Source organism: Scleropages formosus, chromosome 8 (assembly GCF_900964775.1).
Source record: "Scleropages formosus chromosome 8, fSclFor1.1, whole genome shotgun sequence".
Classification (NCBI taxonomy): domain Eukaryota; kingdom Metazoa; phylum Chordata; class Actinopteri; order Osteoglossiformes; family Osteoglossidae; genus Scleropages; species Scleropages formosus.
The window spans coordinates 1,637,415-1,663,041 of record NC_041813.1 but is presented as its reverse complement, the minus strand read 5'-3'; the positions used below and the strand labels follow the sequence as shown (position 1 = coordinate 1,663,041).

At 45.3% G+C, this 25,627-nt stretch overlaps 2 protein-coding genes across 2 annotated transcripts; one reads left to right on the top strand and one right to left on the bottom strand.

The window, feature by feature from the left end:
• The first annotated feature begins 713 nt into the window (after positions 1-713).
• Positions 714-8,005, top strand: opn3 (opsin 3). The gene is made up of 4 exons (XM_029254366.1): positions 714-1,224; positions 4,194-4,513; positions 6,233-6,484; positions 6,843-8,005. Exons 1-4 carry the CDS (start codon positions 813-815, stop codon positions 7,104-7,106), a joined length of 1,248 nt encoding a protein of 415 aa, XP_029110199.1. The 5' UTR covers positions 714-812; the 3' UTR covers positions 7,107-8,005.
• Positions 8,006-8,390: 385 nt separating this feature from the next.
• kmo (kynurenine 3-monooxygenase) lies at positions 8,391-25,163 on the bottom strand. Its single transcript, XM_018738014.2, has 16 exons — positions 25,108-25,163; positions 24,550-24,634; positions 23,349-23,418; positions 22,972-23,069; positions 21,986-22,075; positions 20,345-20,393; positions 19,076-19,163; positions 17,914-18,079; positions 17,374-17,445; positions 15,308-15,429; positions 14,439-14,586; positions 13,544-13,601; positions 13,183-13,265; positions 12,400-12,501; positions 11,714-11,773; positions 8,391-10,364 (listed from the first exon to the last, which is right to left on the bottom strand). Exons 2-16 carry the CDS (start codon positions 24,601-24,603, stop codon positions 10,224-10,226), a joined length of 1,401 nt encoding a protein of 466 aa, XP_018593530.1. The 5' UTR covers positions 24,604-24,634; positions 25,108-25,163; the 3' UTR covers positions 8,391-10,223.
• Between the last annotated feature and the right edge of the window lie 464 nt (positions 25,164-25,627).

The following is a 25,627-nucleotide window of genomic DNA, read 5'->3' as shown; positions in this document are numbered from 1 at the left end:
CCTTCCAATTACTCCTTATTTACTATCCATCCATCCATCCATCCATCCAATTTCAACAACTGCATATCCTGAGCAGGGCCACGCTGGTGTTACCTTGACTAGTTACATTTAATGCGTTATACCCAATATACCTCGCTGGAATATAGTGTCTGCTAAGGGCCCATCAGAAAAAAAAAAGTTGAATGTATTTTGCAAGATTTTAATCTCATTCTTTAAAGTAGTAACACATTATTGTATTAATTCTAAGTGAAATCATCGAAAAGGTGTCAGCTGAAAGAATGAACGGGCGAGCAAACGAATCATGGACATGGGTGGACAGACAAGCACGATTACGATTATTACAATCTATTATTATTATTATTACTAAGAAAAAAACAATGCAGCAGGGCGCTTCAGGATTCACTTTAGAAGTGCTGTGCGAAGGGTGCTGCGGAAGATGTGCGGAGGCAGGTAAAAAGCTGCAGGTAAAACGCTGCGGCTCCGCGGTGCGATCGGGACACGAACCGCTGATGGAAACGCGATGCGATCGCGCGGAACTGAACGACCCCACGTCGCGTCGCTCTCCGTTCGCTCGAGCGGCGCTGACACACTGACTGAACCGAGAGCCCCCCCCCCGCGCCCCGCAGCCACACGCACACGCGCACACACACACACACACACACACGCACACCCCACCCACCGCACCCGACTTCTCCTTCGCTCCCTCTCGTCTCTCAGATTTGCCTCTCCGCGGCTCGGATCGATCCGATCGGGCTCCTCGGCTCGTGCGGTGGCGCGATCATGCGCGCAGCCGCGATTCCCGCCCGCACGCGATGAGTTCCGCGAACGACACGCCGCGGGCGCCCGAGTCCCACTTGGAGTCCGAGTGCGAGTTCGCGTCCGCGTGCGCGAGCCACCGGCAGCAGCACGAGCAGCAGCTGGAGCAGCTGGAGCAGCAGCAGCAGCAGCAGCACGTGTTCGCCGCGAGCACCTACAGGCTGCTCGCCGTCACCGTGGGGACCATCGGGCTCGTGGGCTTCTGCAACAACGTGCTCGTGCTGCTGCTCTTCTACCGCTTCAAGCGGCTCCGCACCCCCACCAACCTGCTGCTGCTCAACATCAGCGTGAGCGACCTGCTCGTGTCCGTCGTGGGCGTCCACTTCACCTTCGTGTCCTGCATCAGAGGGGGGTGGACGTGGAACGCGGCGACGTGCGTGTGGGACGGATTCAGCAACAGCCTCTTCGGTCAGTTTTAAAAAAAAAAAATGATGATGATGATGATGATGATGATGAAATAGCACTTCTGGTGCTTTGTAACCCATTCCAAATGTTCATTATTAGTCCATTAGAGTTACATCAAGTATTAATGCTTAAGTTAAGGGGTCCTGACTTAAGTGTTAACATTTGGAAAAGCTCCAAAGTTGGGAAGAAGAAGTGCTTTCGAAGCCCAGTTGCTGAAAGTGATGGGCAGGACAGCGGCGCCGCCTTCCCTCACATTTCATCCTTCTGCGCCGGAGGGTTCTTTTGCCCATTTGTTCCCTGTACAGATTGCTGCAATGTGGTTATTCGTCACTGCCCAGTTCATATGTGCTTTTAATTCAGTGAGATTCCAGCTGGAACGAAAGGCCACCAGTTCAGGGATGGTGATGCTGCACCTGCTCTCTTCTCAGGTTCTCACCTCAGCGTTTACAGTAAATAAACGTGGTTCGTAGAAAGTACAGTACGTCAAACCAAGTTTTCTGAGATCCTCACGAATTGCTGCAATGCTGCCGTAGGCAAAAGGAGTGTGTGTGTGTGTGTTTGTGTGTGTGTGTGTTTTCATCTACCTTTATGTTCAGAGGGGGGACTGCTTGTACTTGTGAGACTGCTCTCCGACTGTGGCTCGAGGCTCCTGCTGAACAAGCCTCTGGTTTTGCTTCTTGGGCCTCAGCGGTATCGCTAACCTGGTTACGATACGCTCCTCACCGCAGGATTCGGCTTTCGCTGACACACTTCGCCGCAGGGCTTTGTGCGCAGACGTGTGTCACTCCAAGGGCAGTGTGATGCGCTCGGTGTCCCGTGTTTGATTTCCCTCCTGCGGGCACACTGCCATTGCTCAGGGAACAAGGTCATTGCGGTCACGGTGCTTCGTCACATCTGACACAGACCCTGACAGATTGCACGATGACCGATGCTCTCGGTGACCAATAAGCATGAAATCTGAGCATCGTAGCTGGGCTGAACGGTGGCGGTACTCGTCCTGCGCTCTTACACCTTCGGTAAATGCAGCACAACAAAGAGACTGGATGCTGGAGAGGTATTCATGTGAACATACATTTTGGGGATGCAAGCGTATGAAGTTTGTATCCAGTTATTTAAAGGGTTATTTTATAACCCTTTATACCTTAATTCAATAGTTCAGAGTCTCAAAACTGAAGGCTGATTGCGTGTGCTGTTTTAAATATTCGGAATAATTCTTAATTTACAATATCACTTTTTGATCTGTATTATTCAGTTTTTTTTGTCTTTTTCATATTTGTGCTTCTTAATATTTTTTACACACTTTTAAACCTAATTGATGTCACGAATAGAGTTATCTTATTCATTACTGTTTACTTAAAAGCCTCTAGTCCCTGAACAATTAAGTAACAGCGTGACTAATTAATCCAGGTTGGTTTGAATATTAATTTAAAATTTCTTAGATCTAATGACTTCCGTAAGTGACCTAATTTAGCCTGCTAGCAGTGTGAAAACTGGAAAACCTGCTCTTCATACATATTACAGTGGCCCAGGAGGAGCAGGAGCAGGAACCCTGGACTTAAACAGAAGCCTTTATCTAGCACGCAATACATATTCCTATTTTGCACTATAGTATTAGATTTTACCGCAGTATTTGAAGTGAAGTATGTTCCCCAAAGTGCAACATCAGGACTTCATCTGGTTGTTGAGCCATCAGGTCTACTTACCTAAACCTTCATATCATTTTTATTTTGTTGCTTACTGGTTAAATTGCTCTACTTTAACTTGAAATATTACGACATTAAAATCATCATGAAAATTCCCGGGAAGTTTGCTCTCTGCACCAAAACTAATTATTTGTTCCTTGAACGAGATCTTCATTCAAAGTGACTTCATCAGAGTAGTTGTGCAAAATGTTTCTAGCCGAAATATACAAAACAAAATCAGTATTAATAATGAGATGAAAAGCTGTCATTTGGTTATTCAGCTCCAAGGTTCCTGAAAAAGGTGCTAAAGAACATGTTAGTATATTGAAACAATACAACTGTAACTTCACTCTGCATGAGCAAATTCTCTTGTGATAAAAGTCGGCTGAACTTCGTTATAATGGCCCTGAGTTACAAAAACCGAACGCATACTTTGCCGCGTGAAACCCGAAGGCACTTTCACTCAGTTTTACACGTCCCACGCTCTTCGTAGTCCGTTTGTAAAGCCTTCTCCAGCCACGGTAAAAAATACATTACTTCATGAAGACCTTCAGCATGTCCACCCGTCATTTCACTTCTAAACACCTCGATTATCTGGACAGCGCCTCCCCCACGGTACCCTTCCTTTTTATACACAGATACAGTACATACAGTAGCGTCACACACTCACACGTAGTCCCGCATACAACCCCTCATACAAACACACATTTAAAATGCCCGGCTCTTACATAAACAGAGAACGCACACTTTGTAATGCCATTTGTTAATAAAATAGATAACCATGACATAAATTATCGTAATTACCATCAAATAAATTACCATAACATAGCTGGTTTTTCTCAGAAATCGATCTTCTAATTTAGTAGTGAACTACCACAAGGCACTGAATTTTATTAATCTTTAAACGCACTGCCACTTGATATCAAAACGTGCTGCCTAAAGAGTTAAGCTGAATTTTGTCATGTTGATGCCGGAGGGGGAACGTTATAGCAGTCATCTAAGAACTTGTGACTCCAAACCCTTTACAGTATCTCTCATATTAGTCTGCAGAGACTTAATTACTCCTGCAAGACGTCAGTAGAGCTCTGAAGTTGCCTGGATTTTATGATTCTGGTCCATGAGGAAAATGCTCGGCGAATCTAAACGGTTGAGATGTGGTTTCGACAGAGTTTTAGTGTCAATCCGTAGTTCTTGTGAATCCCTTGATGATGCTCAGAGACGGTAGGTAAAGGAGTGTTCCTGTGGAAGTGTTTTCTCACACTTATGTTAACGTGTCCTCTCTACCCGCAGGCATCGTGTCCATCATGACTCTGTGCACCTTGGCCTACGAGCGCTACATACGGGTTGTGCACGCCAAGGTGGTTGACTTCCCCTGGGTCTGCAGAGCCATCACACACATCTGGCTCTACTCACTAGTCTGGACCGGGGCCCCGCTGCTCGGCTGGAACCGCTATACCCTGGAGATCCACCGCCTGGGCTGCTCCCTGGACTGGGCTTCTAAGGACCCCAATGATGCTTCCTTCATCCTCTTCTTCTTCTTGGCCTGTTTCTTTGTGCCAGTAGGGATCATGGCTTACTGCTACGGGAATATCCTGTACACTGTGAGAATGGTAAGGACGCACCGCTAAGTTTCCGTTGGCCAATACACTGGGTCAGAGCATCTTCCCAGGAAACACACCATGGATCTGCAACCTACTGCATTGAAACTCAAGCCTGAAGGAAGACTGGTGAACTTGAAAAAGCATTATCTTGCGATGCCCATAGCAAATTAGTGGCATTCAGAGCACTGGTCATAGATACCGCTTAGTTTCCGTGGCCCATGCAGAGCATTGATCATATCACCTGCATCTCAAAAAAGGGTAGATGGTCACAGCACAAACCCTTTATTCTAGTTTGTGGTGAGAAAGGTTTCCTAGGGTTCGGGTCAATGGAAATTCGTTTACTATGCATTGATCACCACACATGATACTGTGGTTGTAAACTCTGGGTTTCGGATACCTTCATCGTCAGCTGTTTTTAAAAATATTTGTAACCTTGAGGAGTTACTTCTAAAGAACTGCATCCCTAACAGCTACTCTCCAACGTAACATAATATCCATCCTTTCTCTCCATACTAAATCACGTAGGGACCCCATTAGTGCATATTGTTTCATTTTGCCATTTTAATTTGGTTGTTTGTTGTACGTTTTAGGTGATACCGAGTTGGAGATTACATCTCCGGGAAATTTGGTAGTAAGAGGATGCTGCACACATCATGTATAGGAGGTCAACACAGACATGAAAAAGGAGAAGTTGATTTTAACTTCTCTTATAAAGGTTGTTTCAAAACAGGTCTATTTTAGTTGATCGATGAGAATTTCAGTAAAAAGCACGATAACAAAAACAATCTCATCGTTACCTAAAGAATATGTTAGCAAGGATACCAATGACCTTAAACATGATACCTATAGCTAATGGCGTTGTGGAGGTGTCCATAAAAATTCAAGTGGACCGCTCTCTTTTTCACATATTTTCTACGAAATTTTGAAAAAATAACCCTACATTAATATCCCTTACTGTTGCCACTGGTTTGGTTGAATCCCATGGAGTCTAAAAATGACTTGCCAATGCCACTACTCTAATTTCGCTGTAACAAAACTAAAAAGTACCATAGTTACACTAGGTCGTTTGTATCCACTTGAGGGCATGTCCGCAGTGAGGAAAAATAAATCCATGCTCCTCAGACACAAAGAATGTGTGCAGGATTAGTAACTATTTTTGCATGGTTTATGATGCATGAATTGTGAATATAGGTCTGAAATGTCCATGACTATCAGCAGAGCAGCAACTCATAACCCGAATGTCACCAGTTTACAGGAAGCAGCCTGTTGTAGTTTTTTTAATAATACGTGTATTTCAGCAGAATTGCTTCAGCAAAACATGTGGAGGTACAAATGGGTGAAATGTTGCGTTGGAAAAAAGCATTAGCTGAGCACTGAAATAAAAACAACAAAGCAGAACATCATCCAGCACAATCTGAAGAATATGATACATTTACAGGTACATTTATTCATTCAGCAGGCGGTTTTCTCCAAAGTGCTGTTCAGTGAACACTATGTAGCTTTTAGACGACACCTTCGTCCAAGGTGACTTACGCTGCTAGATGGTAAATGCGCTACAATCATTAGCCCACCTGGAGACCAGAGCAACGCAACACACACACGCACACACACACACGCACACACACACGCACACACATACGGCAAATAAGAGTTACAAATTCACCGCTTTCGAAAGTGAGGTTATTCTCGTGTTTCATGTCTCCCTTTTCCTTTTTTAACACTTTACAGCTTCGGTCCATTGAGGACCTTCAGACAGTCCAGGTGATAAAGATCCTTCGTTACGAGAAGAAGGTGGCCGCCATGTTTCTGCTCATGATCTCCTGCTTCCTCATCTGCTGGACACCCTACGCCGTGGTGTCCATGCTGGAGGCCTTCTGCAAAAAGAAAGTCATCACACCGGCCATCTCCATCATCCCCTCCTTTTTTGCCAAGTCCAGCACGGCGTACAACCCTCTCATCTACACCTTCATGAGCAGAAAGGTGAAACTTCCCAAAGTTTGTACCTGCACTAGAAAAGGTTATTATTTACTACTGGAAACGCTGCAGGTGTGCTTTTCTCCTGCATTCTGTAAAGTGTTCACAGCTTCAGGAACAATTCAGGGCAACCTGACTACAATTAGCCACCCCCCTCCCCGCAAGAAACATTTGTAAAACGAAACCTCAGGAGGTCCTGCTGTGTTTCCGTGGTGCCGCACTGCTATTTAAGTGCAGGTGTTTTTCCGTCCAAGAGCAAATTAACAAACAGTTAGCAGCCTATTGCAAGAATGGCCACGTCTGCCGGAGTATTTCCTGTGCACCCGACGTTGATGTTTGTGCTCTACACCTCTTGCTCCCGCAGTTCCGCCGCTGCTTGCTGCAACTGCTCGGCTCCCGCCTGGCTCGGCTGCAGCGCAGCATCAAGGAGCGACCCCTAGCCCGCGCCGATCATCCCATCCGCCCCATTGTCATGTCCCAGCGGGCTGCAGACCGTCCAAAGAAGAGAGTGACCTTCAGCTCCTCCTCTATCGTTTTCATCATCACCGGCAACGAAAGCGACCAGCTGGACATGATCCCCAGGTGGTCCAAACCAGACGTCAACGTCATCCAAGTGAGGCCCCTGTAATGACCCTGTCCGATTTCTACACGTAGCTCCCCGCGACCTCGTCACGTCTTCTTTAAGATGCTGAGCGCCAAAACAGCGCCGACCAACGGGTCGTAATCAGTCTCAAGGATTCGATGCCTTACACAGATCCCTTTCTTCTGGTTCTGGACAGATCTGTCACTGTTCTACTGTGGAATATGATGCACAGTATGCGGCCCAAGCCATTTCCCGTAGGTGTTCAGTATATGCACAATTTTAATATGGTGTCTCATCTCATGTTCGTGTTGATGACGTATCACGTAGCTGCAGTGTAAAGTTCACTTTCACTGACATATCAGTCTCGATTTTAACGTGTCTGTGATGCAAGTTTCCGGAGGTGGTAGGTGTTGGGTGTTGAGCGAGGGAACCTCTGAATGCTATTATCACGCATTTCTGGATCTGTCAATGTCCAGAGAATGCAGTGCGGCCAGAAAACGATTTCACGCGCTCTAGGTGTGCGTCAGGTGACTTGGCTGAAGAGCCTTAAAGAGACTGCTTCTGCAAGCTTTGCCTGACAACATCTTCATCGTCAATAGGAACTATAAATAAAATATATTTTAAGGTTTTCCTTCCAGTAGAGTGTTTTGCTTGACATGGCTATGTTTCTTAAAGTGACTCTCTTTTGTAAAATGATACACCAGGTTTGCTCAGTTTTGTTGCAGAACTACAACAGACATGGTCTTAGGCGGCAAGGAGTCAAGGAGGTGCAGGTGAGTCCAGAGTGCACAAACACTGTGGGTGGAGGTCAAGAGCTGTGCCATGTCTGGAAGCAGTTTCTGCAGCTCGTCACTAAGGAATCCTGAAAGAAAAGCATCTGACACCAGGGTGTGTACATGACCTCTGTGGTACCATGAAAAATATTCAAAGAAATAAAATTTTTTCAAGCACTGCATGAAAAACTCTGTAAAAATTTTCTTACACAAAGTTATGAATAAGTAATGAAGCACATGACATATTACTATTCCAGAACATTTCATGGCCCATGGTCCAGAATGCAAACAATGGCACAAAACATTTACATTTACATTTAGTTGTATTCATTTAGCAGATCACCTTCCTAGTACTAATTTTTTTTTTTTTTTCGAGATACATAAACATTTACGTTGCATTACAGGAGTAACTGCATAAAGGTTTATTTGGGAATCATCTTAAATACAATACAGTCTTGTGATCTTAATTACAATACATTAATGTTAGGAACTTAATCTTTAAAGAGAAGAAAGAAAACTTTGAAGATACTCATGTTTAAATATCTGAAATCAGCGGGTTTAAATATACTGTGTCTATAATGAATACATGGGTGGATCAGATCGTATTGCTTATGATTAAAAGAGGCTTTTTTACTTTCGAGTTCTGGAACACAGTCCATGTTTTTCTGTACTGCTGCACTTAAACTGGGAGTAACGCCCATTGGGTTAAAGGTGGCAGGACACAGTGCACTTTTGCACTGGAAACACTTTGCGCTGGGCACATCACACACCTAACACATAACTGTACCGTATCCTTTTTCTCTCAGTGGTGTAAACCTGTCCGGTATTGTGGGGTAAAAAAATATGAGCGATATACTGCAGACCGCTTCATGCACCGTTGTCAGGAAACAAGGTATGTGAAACACAAACTGTATTCACCTGTAAGCATTCAAAGCAGACTATCTTAAAATGGCACTGAATCTTGCATCTGATCATAAAAATGTCAAATATGTAATTAAATGCATTTCTTATTCACATCAAACTTGGTACAAATGGCCCATTTAGCAGGTAAAAATCCCCACTGCTGTATATAGAGCCAAAGGCCCACTATGTGAGCCAAAGGGCAGCTATTTTCATACGCTGCTTCATCGTGCATTTCTTCTGAAAGACCCTGTTCTGCAGGGAATGGGTACACTTTCAGTGGTAATATTATTGCTTAATCAACGCTTTGTTCATGGCTTCATGACGCACACGCTGTGGTCCAAGGTGGCCCAAACACATGGCACAGGAAGAGGACAACAAGTGTTTAAATAAGGTGAGCATCTGGACTATTGCTGAGGACAGAAATGACACATGTAGACAGTGAAAGGTGACTCAATGTTCCTTCACCGAAGACTGGCTGCTCTGTGCCCATGATGCAAACCGGTACTTCTCCGTGGTCCGAGAGGCCTCACATACCTGTAGAAAATCTCCATGGCTGGAGAACCGCATGTCTGAGCAGATATTTCAATACGTGTCTGGGAGGAGCTCCAATGGGAACAGTAGTGGCAATTGTCCAACGGTCATCAGTTTATTTCACAGATCACGCAAATTAATATTATCTTCAAAAGTCTGCTGCTCAGGTCTGATGCTCCCAAAAAATGCAAAGTCAGCAGTTTTTACGTTCTTATTTATTTTTCAAGCAGTGAGAGTTTCAGGGGAGCACATATCTCATTTCAGAACAGATGTTTTCTTGCAGCATTTCTTCTGATTGGAGTTAAACCTCAGCGAGGGTTCAGCGAACAAAGATTTCACTTGGAAGCCTCATATTTGTGGCTTCTGTCACCGACAAATTACCTGCAGTTAGATTAAGAGGCTTGAAATAGATGGACAGAACAGTTCGATAAGAAGTTGAAGGACGACAGAGAGGCTTTTTATCTGTGGTAACTGCCGTCCTCCTATTTCTTCGCACGAGCCTTTCCTCGAGAGCTCTCTACCTCGCTTTGACAGCATAAACCTACTACAAGTAGGCTTCCATTGTCAGGGAGCAACACAAAACAAAAATGTGAGTCTGAAATCCATAGCCAGATACCACCTGTTTTCCAGATACCACCAAGGCAACAGTCTGCTGCGGAAAGACCCGGAACACGTGTACGAAAAGCAAGGCTGATGACACTGACCTCAGCGGAAACAAATGGGTTAACTGCCAATGAGCTAATGATTCGCGATAACTAACGACTGGGGCTGAGTTAATGGCCTGTGGCCACACATGCCACCGTAATCCTGCCAGAACCCTTGAAATGAATGAAAACTGCTATTAAGCCCTCGTCCAAATGTAAATTATAAGTCTTGTAGAAAGATGGCGTTCTTGAATGTACCAGGAAGAAACTGCAGGAAATTTGGCTTCTCTTTATGATGCCTAGGCGGAACTTCAGAATTTCTTGAGGGCCAGAACTCGGCTTCGGAGATGCTCCAGGAGGACACTGGGATGCTGAGGGAGGTGTTTGATGACTGTGGAGGTTCCCCCAATCGCCAAGGTGACACAGCACAGAAATATACCTCTGTTGATGACCTGAGAGTGAGAAATAATAACAATAATTTCACTAATCATTTTCCCACACAGTACACATCCTACCCAGCATCTACATTTATTTGACACTTTTCTCCAAAATGACTTACTATGTTAACCTACCTACAATTATTCACCCATTTATACAGCTGGCTAATTTAGGAACAAGTACTGTGCTCAGTGGTACTACAGCTGAAGGTGAGATTCAAACCTGCAACCTTTGGGTCCCAAGGGAGCAGCTTGAGCCACTACGCTACCAGCTGTCCCCCACTGCACTGCTGGGATTCATCATTTTCAAATGAGCTTTTTTCTGTGAACCTCAATCACTATGTACAGTTGGAGTCGGGACACTTGGTTTGCCGTTATATTCGAGGGCGAAAGTGTTGCTCTTCTGTTTATTCTTCTTCCAAGACTTTGAAACTGAGCTACTTTAGCTGACTTCGCATCTCAGTTTGCTTTCAACAGTTCTATTTTCCCCTTTAGCCTTACATACTGTATGTGTTACACTACACCGTACATATATTTTTTTATTGTGTTATTTAATCTCTGCAGGGAATGAGTGCACTTTCACTTATAATATAATTGCTTCATCAACACGTGTCCAATTGGAGCAATAATATTATAGTGAAAGTGCACTCATTTCCTGCAGAGATTAAATATTAAAACATAATTAGAAAGCATCCAATTTACTTATGAGTTCCCTTTAAATTTTGCAGTACCGCTTTATCTAATTTAGTCTTTAGCTAGTCAATACAAAATCCTTAAATAGTCTTTATCTGGGCCAAAAATCTGCAGTCACTTTATTCAAGTTGACCTTTATTTCCCTGACATCTGACCTTCTTTCATTCATTCATGATCAGTAACTACTCAGCCACGGTGCTCTTCAGCAAGTGACGGAAGTCCGGGGCGTGAGGATGGGTACACCTCGGACGGGACCGCAGCCCATTGCAGGGCAATCACACACGTTCACTCACAAATACGCAACACGGGCAGCTTGAAGTCACCCGTTCAGCTGAACGCCTTTGGAGTCGAGAAGAAATCTCGGAAGAAGCATGTGAAGACGTAGAGAATACGCAAACTCCACGCAGACCGATGCAGATCTGAACCCTCATCGGAACGCACAGCCCAAGAGCTGTTAGGTTACCCGCTACCCGCTGTCACTTTGTGCTGTCAGAAGAGCAACTAGAAGGGACATTTTTAGTCATTTTGATAAGAGAAATGAATTCTGAGCACGCGGTCCTGAAACGACAGCTGGATGTCAGAGAGGGAGGTTATTACTGTTGTGAACGAATAGCCAAAATACATGCTCCCAACACATATATTTATGTAAATTTGAAACATCTTATTCCTACTTTGTTCTGCCAGTGCCAGCGTTTCAGTGCTTCATGGTACCTGGTCCTGGTGAATGTTACCTAGGGGTGCAAAGTCAAAGGGAAAAGAAAAACAGATATGGCCGAAAAGAGAGAGGAAGGGTTATTAGATTGGGATCGACACAAAATAACACGGTTTACAAATAATAATGAAATCAAATAACTGGCTCTGCTTTCTCTCCCAAAAGACTGTGGCGGCAGGATTGCTTAGAACATTTTCAGTTTTAGAAATGTATGCACGATGGTTAAAATCAACCGACATGTTAAAAAGACGCCGCAAACATACAGATGGTCTCGACTAAACAAAATCCATATATTCAAATGACAGCAAAGGGGCTCTTGGGCTGGAAAACCCTGAGGCTCAAAGTGCCTTGTTTGCTAGAAATTTGAGAGTGCGCTTCAGAGTTGAAATTATGCACTGTGTTATTCCTTAAAATTAGGTATAAAAGTAGCAGTAAAATACAGCATTTTAATACGAAGAAAGAAAAAAAACGGCTGCTTATGTATGAGTATTTTTTTGCCGTCGTCACCCTTAAAAACGAGGTGAAATGAAAGGGAATGTACTGTAATACTGAACGTTTTCCTTTAAATGACACAAGTGCACAGCAAAACGTAACACAACGGACACATTAGAATGGAGGACGTTCCCCGAATAAAATTGGCCTCACCATGGTGTACAATGGGATCATTGTAGTCGGCATGAGGAAATGAAGAAAATTATCGAGATGTTTCCGGAAGCGAAACCACCTGGAGTTGACATGCGCCCGCATCTGCAGTGAACGTACGGTATGTGTCACGGCCCATCGCTTGCCTTTCGGTGAATGAATAATTGTTGAATGAAAGAATTATTCATGGAATTTACTAAATATTCACTGAATGTCAGCATTATTAGCATGTCAGCCATAAACAAAACTAAAACTAAACTAAGAGTATACACACTGCATTCGTGTTCGCTCCCTCCAATATAGAGCGAAAATGTGTCTAAGGTGTAGTAGCAGAGGTATAACAGGGGAGTGTTGTCTCTGAGGATCATGACAAACAGACCTAAATGCTTACACACACACACACACACACACACACTGACTGAAACCGCTCATCCCAAGGGGGGTCGTGGCAAACCGAAGCCTAACCCGGCAGCACAGGACGCAAGGCTGGAGTGGGAGGGGACACACCCAGGACGGGACGCCAGTCCGTCGCAAGGCACCCCAAGCGGGACTCGAACCCCAGACCCACCAGAGAGCAGGACTCAGTCCAACCCACTGCACCACCGCGCCCCCGTTTTACTCCGAGTAAAGATATTCTTGTGATGTCCTACAGTTATGTATATTGTTCTATGAACTATGAGAAATGTATCTGAAAGCTAAGCAATTTTCTAAGCAAAGACATCATGTTATGAAACCCCATGATAACCGCGCTCATGAATATAATCTGCTGTCTGCGTGTGACGGCACCTCGATGTAGTTGTACATGGCAAGATCAACGATGGCTTGGGCGTCTGGTACTCTGACTCTGGAGAACTCGGGAAGGACGGCACCTGCACAAAGGTAAGCATGACCGGCTGTTTTCTACACATTTCTTTATACACATCTACATACTATGTCTCTCTTCATGTGCAAAGCAGTACGATCAGCTGTCCTTCCGCTCCGTTAACAAATAAACATGAGCGGCCGCTGCTCTGCTGCATTAACAAACATGAGCGGCTGCTTTTCTACCATGTAAATCAGTACAGACTCTTCCCCGTCTCGCAGACAGGGCAAAACATTCACTTAGCGTTCCTTGTAAAGAACCCATGGACGTACAGTATATACTCACCGAAATCATCATTGAGCTGATCCATTAATTCATCGAAAACCAGACAGTCCTCGAACCCCTGCAAAACAGTCGCGAATAAGTGGTCCGTCTGCCAGAGCCGACAGACGAACACAACCTCCTCTCCATGTGTTCACACGAAAGAAGAAATTAGGGTTCCAACTTATCCTTGAAAGGACGTTCACTCCGATTGCAGGACATGACTCCTTGTTGTTAAAGGTTGTTAAAAAAACGAAAAAAACTATTGAATGAGCTGTAACACCTAATAAATGTGCTGAAGCAATGGTGTTTTAGATAATGCTTCTGTTCTCTCAACTTAAATAAACACTTCAGCAAATCATCAAAGTGAATTAAGCAATTCAATCTTGCTTTCCAAAACTAAAACTAATTTAGAAAAAAAAAAAAATCAAAAAATTTTGTTCTGATTTTCGATTCTGTACACAAACAAAAAACTTAAAATCTGCACCCAAGGCTGTCATTATGAAAAAAAAAGAACCTGGTTACTTTTTTCATGTCACTCTTTTCTCAGATTTTTACTGTTCACAAATAGATCATCATTAATTAAAGTAATTATTTCTAATCTGCAGTGAAAAAATATTGCACCTAACACTGTAGCTACGCTATGTACGACATTTCAAATAATTCACAGCTTTAGAAACTATGCCAGAGAGTCTAAATAAAACTGCTAATGATAATACCTACATATGTAGCCCATAATCACGCCATTGAAAAAAAAAGAAAAAAAAAAAAAAAAAACAACATCTCACACATCTACCAGAAGACAGTGAGAAAGGTCAGAGCCTCTGAAACTTGCCGGTCTCTCAGCACCTCACATTCTATGAATGTAGAGCAGCAGCCTCACGCCGCATTCCCCAGGACACGCCGTCCTTCCACTAACCGCATTCATGCCCTGGCCGTAGAAGGGCACCATGGCATGGGCGGCGTCCCCCATCAGGACACAGCTGTCACCTATGTGGTACGGAGAGCACTTGACGGAGACCATGGCCTGGGCTGGCAAGCGGAAGTAGTCCCTCTTGAGGGCATCTCTGAAAGGAGCGGGAACCGACCCTCAGCAGACATCGAGGAGAGTCACGTGACGGTATACAGGAGACACGTTTACTGTATGTACGGTACATGAATGCTTTTTGAGATGCTCTTCTCCAAAGTGACACACGACTTAGAAGCATAAGAAAGAGAGAAAAGAATGGAATTGTTTTTATAAGTGAGTCGTAATCCCTTGATCCTGCAACAGCCTTTGTTTTAGAATTTGAGAGCCAAAGGATGGAGCAGTAAGTAATGAACCTGGAAAGTTACGCAGAGCCTGAAGATGCTACACAGCAGATGGTTGTGGGTTGCAGCTCCCAGCAGGAGTTTGTCAAAGTTCATCTTCAGGCCAGATGCTCTAAATGCATTTGTCCAACTTGGCAACAGGAGCACGAATGTATGTTTCCAGTTCGATAACTGCACACCGAGGACAACCGTACAACTGTCCCTGAGAATGTCAATAGATAGGCAGTGATTGGTTAAAATGGTTTAACCCTCTTTATAGTTCCACATCACGTTCTCTCTGCATCTCCATGGCAGCAGTTCTCTGCTGTCTGGGGACCATTTAAAAACCCATCACTCTGCCTTGTATCCGCAAGCATATCATTTCACACCTTATGGGCAGAAGCTGGAGTTTAAGGCCTGGGGCGCAGGAAACAGGGCCAGAAGGGGGCGGCTTTAATCCCAGAGTGCGAGAGAGGATGTAGAGCGAACGAGACTTACGCTCCAATTAAGGGGACGGCATCCGGGAAATATGTCTGGAAAAGATCCAGGACCTGCTCTCCCGTGGTAATTTTGTCAAACTCATCGAAAGGCATGAAGAGGGTGCAGGTGAACGTCTTGTCCTGTGGCAGCAAGTTCAAGAGACTGTTGTGAAAACACGTGATTCCTAAAGGTTATTAACACTGTAGCCTTACTATGCAACATGAAACAATGAAAAATTACACACTTACACTTACTTAAACACACACACACACACACACACACACACACACACACAAACACCTCAGTCCGTCGCAAGGCACCCCAAGCGGGACTCGAACCCCAGACCCACCGGAGAGCAGGACTCAGTCCAACCCGCTGCGCCCCCCTCAATGAAAAATTAGAAATAAATATTCAACTTTATACACAATACATGTAAAATATGAATAAACTTGCTTCAAACTAGTTTTTCTCCACAAGGTTTTTGGTTGACAAATTTGAGCAGAACGTCAGTGAACTTGTCTTCCCAGCTCTACTGTGGCAGACACTCGAGATGTATCGTGTGTGTTGTTTTACTTTGCAGTGTGACTCTACTTTCCAGTTTGTCCCATAAAAGCACTGCCAGGTTGCCCAGGTGTGCTCAAACTTTTGACTGGCGCCGCACGATCTTTTTTCTCTCTCTTATTCGTACACTTCTCACCGAACAAGCTGTACGATCACAGCCCTGGTGAAGTCTGGGGAATATCCATAGTTAGTGTCACGTTCTAATTCAGAGAAAGGATCCATATACTGTAGGTCAGAATGAAGAAAGGGATTTACACTTATTTATCTGACACTGTTGTGCAAAGCGACTTCCAACGAACTCTGCGTAGTGTTGCTATGAGCCCACACACCTTATTCACCGCGGTGACTTACACTGCTAGATACACTACTTACAGTGGGTCACTCATCCATACATCAGTTGAACACACACACACACACTCTCTCTCAGTCACTCACACACTATGGGGAACCTGAACAGCAAGTCTTTGGAGTGTGGGAGGAAACCAGAGCACCCGCGTCCTCTCCCACCAACCAGGCGCTGTGAGACAGCAGCGCAACTCACTACATAGATTATTTTGAAATGATGGAGATGGAAAGAAAGGTCAGTCTGTTGTCCTTCTTTCTACAACCAACCCGTGAGTGACGCATCATTATAATTTTGCCAGGGGAGAAATGGAAGGTTATCAGAAAGTCATCTTACTGGCACCATGACTGAGTATGACTTTACAGATGTGCCTTCGAATGAGGTACTTTAACAGGAAGAAACCCCAGGTCAGTAAATTTGATTCGACCGGATATTCTTACCCCCACAGCAGTGTCAAAACTGCTGAAGTTGTTCTGCTGAAGGGATTATTTTTGATCATCTATGAACGATGTCGTGTTGGAAGTCAACTAAAGCTTCATAGCTGGGTCACCCTGGTCTTCAAATACTACAGCGCTTTCTAACTGAGAGCATTCAACAGCGGTCCCAGGTGACCGTGGTGTCAGCCGGACTCCTCAACAATTGTCCTTCGCATCCACGGTGTGTGTAAGAAGAGCGCAAGTGCCGAAGACCATGGTTTCTGCAAGGGCAAGATGTTCTAAAAAGCCTGGTCTTAACACTGGGGGTTCTCTTCACGTATCGCTGTGGAATTTTGAGCAAAACGTTTTCACCGTTGTCCTTGAAGGATAAAACGGAGCTGAGTCAAAGGAATACGTGAAATGGGAAAACCTGATTTACTGCGACATCCAAAAATAGCGTGTCCTACAGTAAGCGAATTCTGACCTCAATGAGAAGGGCAGAAATCTTACTATCCAGGCTTTGGAAAGGTTGCAAGCAGAACTGCAAGGCATTAGAAAAGAGAGAAAAATGGCAGAATGGCACAATATACAATCTGAAAACTTTGCTGATTGTCGAAAAGAACTTAATATCCACTCGTTTAGCTGAAAGTCAAGAAAGTGAAGTTGCTAGATGGGCACAGTTATAAGCAGTGAGTGTTGCTAGAGCAGCTGAAAAGCATAAAGGTATACATGCGTAGAGTGCAGGTTCATGAAAATATACCCACCAGGTTTGGCAGAGCAATCATCATGAATGTGTTCCGGGGCCAGATGTGCAAGAAGTTGGGAGCGAGAGCAAACTGAATGTGAGAACATATAAAAGTGAGTAGTTTTGCACAAGATTGCTTAATCTTAACATAAACGTTTTCTAACGCACTTCATTTAGCTGATGCTTTTCTCCAAAGCAACTTACAATTATTTACCCATTTATAGAGTTGGGTGACTCAGCTGGAGCAGTTCAGGGTAAGTACCCTGCTCAAGGGTACTACAGCCAGAGGTGGGGATCAAACCTGCAACCTCTGGGTCCAAAGGCACCAGCTCTTATCACCGCACTACCAGCTGTCCCTCTATTATTTGTCCCTGTCCCTCGTTTGTGCACCATCACCACGATTCCCTGGCCAGCTGGGCGAAAGGCCACCTCTACTTGGCGACCAGGGCTGCATCTTAACCACCGCGCTTCACACACCTTGGGACACGAGACACGCTAAGCGGAAGTGCGGCGCGCAGCGCATTTCGGGGTTTGTTCGCCCGACAGTTACGGCAGTCACCTGACCGTCGAGGGGGGGCATCGTGAGCTCCATGTATCCGTGGGGAATGTACGTCTGGCTGTAGTTGAAGCGGCTCTGACGGAGGAACTGCCTCCTGACGACGGAGAAGGCCCCGTCGCAGCCCACAACGAAGTCGGCGTTGACCTGCACCTCTTCGCCCCCCGGCCTGGACAAAGGAGTTTGACACCGTAGCACGGTTATATTCATCACGGTCATCAAGAAGAATTCTCCCCAAGCGTGCGCATGGGGTCGTTACCCCCGCAGCTACGAACGAATCCCTGCTGGGTCACAAATAGCCGTACCATCGTACTGCGTAAAACCGTCCGTGTACAAGAAGCCGAGCGGAGGGACCGGACGTCGCGAGGAACCGTGCCGGCGTGAGCACCGGACACACGCGCCTTCGCCCGCTTTCCGCCAATAAACCCGTGCAGAGATTCATGAGCCTTTCCATTTGGATACGGCACTTGGCGTTTTAAAAAATGGAAAAGAAACATTTACACGCAATTTTATCATGGGAAACCTACAGTTTACCTACAGTTTTTAAAGGGCTGCACAAGTTTCAGCAGCTGATTTTTTTTTTCCTTTTGAGATCAGGCTTAATATTTTTCTATTTCTTACAGGTTGCCATGCAAACCCACAACCCTATAAAAAGGTATCTTGTCCAATGACAGGTGAGCTATTGCATTTAAATTAAACTGAATACTAAATAGATTATAAATTGCATTTATTCATTTAGCTGACACTTCTTCAAAGCAACTGAACTTGTTACAATTATTTACTCGTTTACACAGCGGGGTAATTTAGGGTAAGTACCTTACTCGAGGATACTACAGTTCGGGGGGGGATTTGAACCGATGACGTTCAGGTTCAAGAGGGGTATCGCTAATCCTTAAGAAATCAGCTACCCAACTAATGGATCTGAGCATTTGTTTCTTAACATGAAATTCCACAGAGACACACACTGTATCTCATACACACGTCACACACTGAATGTGCAGAGACAGAAATGTTCATAAACGCAGGTCATAAATTTCTTATATCTTCATGCGCACGGTGAGGATAAATCAGAGTCCGAGCGTCTTCTTTCCATTGTGCCTCGTCGCCTGCGACACAGGACGGCCTGAGCGAACAAGACCAAGCAGAACCTGGGAGAGAACATTACCCCTGGAAGGTCATTGTCCCACAATCTATTGTCCAGGCCAGCAGCTTGTGTCCAAAGTTCAGTGTGGCGTTGGGGTACCTCTCCGCCGCTATGGGGCAATTGCAAACCACATGTCACTTCAGTCCATTTCCCTACAGCAACTCAAACCACACACATAGCCAGCAGATGTGTCTGTATATATACAGTATATTTATACTCTTTTAAAATATAATGTATATGCACACATGTACATGTATATGAATATACAGTCATAAATGTGTATGTATGTACACAAATACACACACACACACGCAGCACAGTGCAGTATGCAGTGGGATTCTGCACGGGAGTCTCGCCACATCACCAATGGGTAACGTTCAATAGTGCTTGAAACATTGCTTTCGACACACGAAGAAAAAGGTGCGGTGCCAAGAAAAAAAGGCTCTGGGTAAGTGCTGTATCACCGCGTTAAAAATGAGGGTAAAAACGAAGCGCTCGACTCTGGACCAACGGTAAAAAACGCAGCTCGGCGCAGACGTCCTCGGACGACCTCATTGTGACGCCGGCGCACAGCCACTCGTGTTCTCGGCACAAACGTCCCGAGCGCTTAATGTTACCTCGTGTCATTCAGGTCCCTCTCATGCCAGACACAGTGTCGCAGTCTCTGGTTACATGTTTTAGCTTTAAGCAATTTTTCAAAATAAAAATAATCATTCCTTGAGCTGATGTGTTTCTCTAAAGGTGATTTATAACATTAATGTTACAATAATTTACCCCTTCATACAGCTGGGTAACTTTACACTAAGTACCTTGCTCAAGCGATCTGCACCCGGAGGGGGGAATTGAACCTACAACCTTCGGATCGAAAGACAGTAACTCTAACCACTATGCTACCAGGTGTCCTGTAATGAGGAATTACAACTATTAATCACAAATTTTAATTCTTAATTAGTAATTGACATTGTCAAAGGTGACCTGTGATCAACAACACACACACACACACACACACACACACACACACACACGGACACAATACACACGAAAGCACGTGCAGTTTTGAAATATGTAAAAACCTTACTGAGGTTATAATTACTTGTTACAACTTCAAATTGCCATGAACTGTAAATGCTGAGGAGCTTTCCGGGAAAAGTTTACAAGCCCTGCCTGGTTTAGCAGGATCCGCCTATCATTTGAACATCACAGCTAAAGGAGCGACGAACGTATAAGAGAAACACAATATGACTTGAAATGAGATGCAGGTGATCGCTGTTGTTGAGTATTTTTCTCTACCTGTTAGCAGCTCCTTATTGAGGTTGGCTCGGTCCACAGACAGGATGTACTGCAGAGGGAAAAGGACACAAAGAAACCACCCGCTGAGCATGAAGCACTTTTCAGCGGATTTGCACGTTTTTCACGTGGAGACGGACAGAGGGCCCCGTTGCTCCGGACGTTCGGACAAACGTGTCGTTACGATGGATTGCGAGGAGCTCATCGCTGCAATCGGCCCTTTTGAAGACCGGATGGTTCAGTCCGGGGGATGAGGCAGGACTCTGGCCCAACACCAGCGTCTACCATCGGTGCACCTTTAACCTTGAACCTGCGCTGCTCTCCAGAAACCACCGCTCTTCCGCCGCTCAGCAGCCTTTCCCGCTCGGGGTTCCTCTTTCCCCGGCTCGGACGAGGAGGATCACTGCGCTCTGCTGACCGCCTCTGATGAGCCCGACCTAAATGTGGCTCCATTCCTTGCGATAAAGCCAAACCGTCACCAGGAGCTACCGTGGCAACCAGGCACCTTTCCCTCCGTCCCCGTACATCCGCCACGCTTCCCCCGAGAAAACGATCCCACGTGTCACATTTCCGCAGAGCTGAGCTGCAGTTCCTTCGGGTTCCGGAACGCTCAAGTATGCACGGTCAGCGCTCTTCAAGGTGCACATCAGCTCGGCTCAGGTCTTGCTTAATCGTACGACCGAGCGATTTCAGCACGTGTCGAACTACATTATTAGATCACCAGATATCATACTTCGGATGGACCGTTATCCCATCCAGAGCAGACCTCCGCTTGACTCCTGCCGGACCAGTGTGACCCTGAGCGAGGCTCCAGCACACGCTCTTGTGCCGTAGATCCTTCCACGTTAACATGTTTCACGGCAGCGTCTCATGAACACACCCTGGAGGGCAGCGAACCCACCTCGATACATAATGGGACTGGCTTCATACCTACAGACCTCTCCAGCTGCAAGGGCTGTTTCTAAGCTGACCCACAGAGGTCACATGGCAACATCAACATTGATTCGTGATTTCCTCCATGACTCGCAGCATGAAGCTGCTTACACTCGTTTACCCGTTTAAACAGCCGCGTAACTTTTTACTGAAGTAAATGAGGGTAAGTACCATTCTCAAGGGCACTAGAGCTGGAGGTGGGATTTGAACCCGTGAGTCTAAAGGCAGCAGCTCTAACCCCTATGCTGCCACCCCTGTCCATCCCTACGGAGCGGCTGGACAACAGCTTCATTTCTGACGTCCCACGAAAGCGTTGGTGCAGGTACCGAAGGCAACATTTCTGAGCAAACAGCAATCATTGACGAAACTGTCAGGGCTGCGGACCGAAGGTCAACGGCCGTGTGCGAGTGGAGCGTACCGCGTGTCTCCGTTCGGGGTCGTCGTGATTTGACCCGTTCTCTGTCCAGAAGTTTGCGAGAGCTCGCCGATGTGCAAACTCGGGTTTTGCGCGAGCCCAGAAAAACACTTTATGGTGTCAGACGTCGCTGCTTTACTGTTCTGTTCCTGCGTTGACGAATCAGCACTTGGCATATTGGCAGAGCGCAGAGACTTTTTGAACGCCGTTTCTTAGATGCGTGCAGCACGCATATCTCCGCATCGGCGTGCAAACACAGAGCACGGGTACACTACGGTATTACGGAACTGCCGTACCTGGTCTTTCTTTCCATAAGGAATAGGTGACCGCTTCCCGCTGAGAGAGTGGATCATCCGGGCCTTCATGGGGATCCCCTTTGAAACAATCTGCACCGTGATAAAAATATTTCACGCTGTGAATATTTGCATTTATTCATTTAGGAAACATTTTTCTCCAAAGTGACATACAGTGATTAACTGCTACTTATCATACATTGCTAGACACACTGCACTGCCCTCCGTACTGTCATTCACCCTTCCATAGAGCAGAGTCATTCTCTCACACACACACACACATACACATCACGGGCGAATTCAAATTCTCAATTCACCTGAAACACATGTCTTTGGACTGTGGAAGGAAACCCATGTGACCCATGCGACCCAGGGGTACCAGCGCAATCCACTGCACCACCCCACCTGCACACTGCCAATAATCTTCGCCACATTATCGTCTGAACTGAAAACAATCTTAACAGATGGTCTTCAAATCAGTAAGAATAAAGCAGAAGAAATGAGTGGGAAGAAAGAACAAACAAAGAGCACTTCGTACACCATCATCCCAGAGTACAGTGGGTTATTTCAGTGTTTACCAGAGTAACCCTGTGGAAGCGAGACTAGGAAGTCAGGGAGGCGTAAAAAGCCACGTGAAGAGCTCACAGTGGAGTGTCTCCGGGAGAGAACAGCTCCTGGTACCGGACCGAAAAACATTTACTGGGTCCGTCCTTCCTTTCAGTCCTTCGTCGCCTTCATTTTACATGTACATTTATTTATTTATCTGACACTGTTGTGCAAAGCGACTTCCAACGAACTCTGCGTAGCGTTGCTATGAGCCCACACACCTTATTCACCGCGATGACTTACACTGCTAGATAAACTACTTACACCGGGTCACTCATCCATGCATCAGTTGAACACACTCTCTCTCTCTGTCACTCACACACTATGGGTGACCCTGAACAGCATCTCTTTGGGCTGCTTTTTTTTTCTTGCCACACGCTCACCTTCTCCTCCATTCCGATGTGCTTCAGGGCTTCACGTCCTCGATGGGACAGTGCCAGGTTTATACTCCTGCCACGTACAATTTTAGCCTTTCGAATATCTGGAGGTAAAGGTCACAGATCAGGCATGAGAAGCAACGCAAGAACCAAGTGGACCCTCTTAAACAACTTTAATCTCCTTCAGATGACTCTTCGCTTCCTTCTTCACCTCCCCAAAGGGCCCCCGTCATCACCAGCAGAGCCCACAAACTGTTGGACACACACTTACTTGTCATGCCTTTTCTTAGATTGTTCTAGAATAATCGAGGAGGCCACATGGCCCCAAAGAGAGAGTCCAAAAGGGGGTCGTGAACGGTTAAGAATAAAAACATGACCTTTACCTTCACGAGACTCATAGAGCTGCACTTGAAACCCTCTTTTGGCGAAGAAGGAGGCATTCAAAGCCCCAACCTGAGAGGGAGATATATTTTATTACTTTTTAATGTCAATATTTGAGGGAAAACGCACAGTCATGCTGCAACACATCTTGTACCACATTATTTATTCAGCATCTTAATGCTGCTTGAGCAAGTGAGCTAAACTAGTGTGTTTAACAGGGAAACACAAACTCAGATGCTTCTCAAATAATTATGTGACATATAATTATTCCAAAAAAATGATTTTGCCCAAAATATATACGTTTGCACAGATGATGCCTGTCCCTGGATGTTGATATTGCTTCTCAGTTATTTCCCCCTCCTTTTAGATGTTACATGCATGTGAAATATCATAATCTGCCGACATACAAGCGGATGTAAAAAACAAGGCAAATATTGTATTATTGTAGCAAAATAACAAATTACTGTTTATTGTAGCAAAACCAAACGTTGCAGCCATTTACTGCGATACTACTTGTGGTTAACAACTGAAGTGTTTATTAAGAATTACTTTAAAGAGCTGTGAGAGGGAAGGTGTGGTGGTGCAGCGGTGCAGCAGGTTTGGCAGGGCCCTGTTGTTTGGCGGGTCTGGGGTTTGAGTCCTGCTGGGGCTCCCAAATGACAGACTGGCGTCCTGTCCTGGGTGTGCCCCCCCCCCCCCGCCAGCCCTGTGTTGCTGGATTAGGCTCCGGTTTGCCCCGACCCCGCTTGGGAGAAGTGTGTGTGTGTGTGTGTGTGTGTGATGTAACACAGGAGTTGAAGCTTGCAGACAGTGACGTAAACAGGCAAGATAAAACTATCATGTGATCTGACAAATCAATGCTTCTCAGTTCCTCAGAATGTAAGACATGAGCAAGAGTCATGCAATTCATGAACCTCCTATTACCGGGAAACTACTTAGAGGGTGAAAGAGAACTTCGAAATGTTTAACACGGCGTGTACAGGCGCTCCGTTTCTATACACTTGGCAGAGTAACCGCACCGCAGCTGGATTCAATAATATCCACAGACTAACAATATTACGGTTAGTGTGACATTTCAGTTACAGTGATATCTTGCTAGTCACTAACATTTTGTTCAGTTTGTAGTGAGCTTACGATTATTTTGTGCTCAGTTTGTGGTGTTCAGTGTGTGTGTGTGTGTGTGTGTGTGTGTGTTCCTCTTACCAGACCACCTCCCACTATGGTGACCACGGGGGTCCCTGCACGCTCCTGTTCCATGGTGCTTGTGATGCTCCTGCTGCTCCACACGCTGTGTAACACACACAGTGACACACAGGAGCTTTAAAGGATCTTTGTTGGCCTTTCACTGGGACAGAGAAGGCATTTCGAGGGAGGAGTCACTGCGAGGGTTTTGTTTGTTCAGTTCCCCTTTCTGTTCGGGACAAACAGATGAGGAACCGAGCAGAGTGATTCTCTCTCTCTCTGTCTCACACACACACACACACACACACACACACACACACACACACGGCTCAGCTTCCCTTAAGGGTTCAGGAAGGTGACAGGTCACACTCTGTGTCGCACAGTCTGTCTCCCTCCTCTAATAAACTATGTGTTCCTGCAATTTTTAAGTTATCCAAGACCTCACTATATTTTTACGCTTATTTAACGGCCCTTCATTTCTTCCTGAAAAGTGAGCCTGATGGCTGAATTACACAAACACTATTCACATACAGCACGCAGTCAAAATGTATGTCTGGGAATATCATAATAAATAATTACAGCAAGGTGAACGTACGGTCCTCTTTCTGACAAGTGGTGGAAAAGAAAGACGTCGATGAGGGCCGGCGTGGGTTTGGACCACCATCTAGTGTCCGTCCACTACGGGGCCTGTCTTCTTCTCCAAGGCTCCGTCTGATCCGTCGCCTTCAGCGGTGATCGTACCCTTCGTTCTAATCTTTTTAACACTTATGAAACGAACAATTAACCTTGAACGCCACTTTAATTTATCTACAGCCGTTGGACAAAATCATGGAAACAGATTATGATAACACATTAATGTCAAGGACCTAATACATGGTATGGTCACCCTTTGCCTGCAGAACAGTTACAGCTCTTGTGGAAATGCTCCTACACAAGTCCTGAACGTTTATAAAATAAACTCATGTTAATAAAGAAGAAACAGTAAAAAGGTTTGAAAAGACCAGCATAATTTCATGTAAAATGCACAGTGCCGTTACAGTCTGCAATAGTAATGGAAGTATTGGAAAGAACTCGAGGGGTATTGGGGGGGAGCAGAATC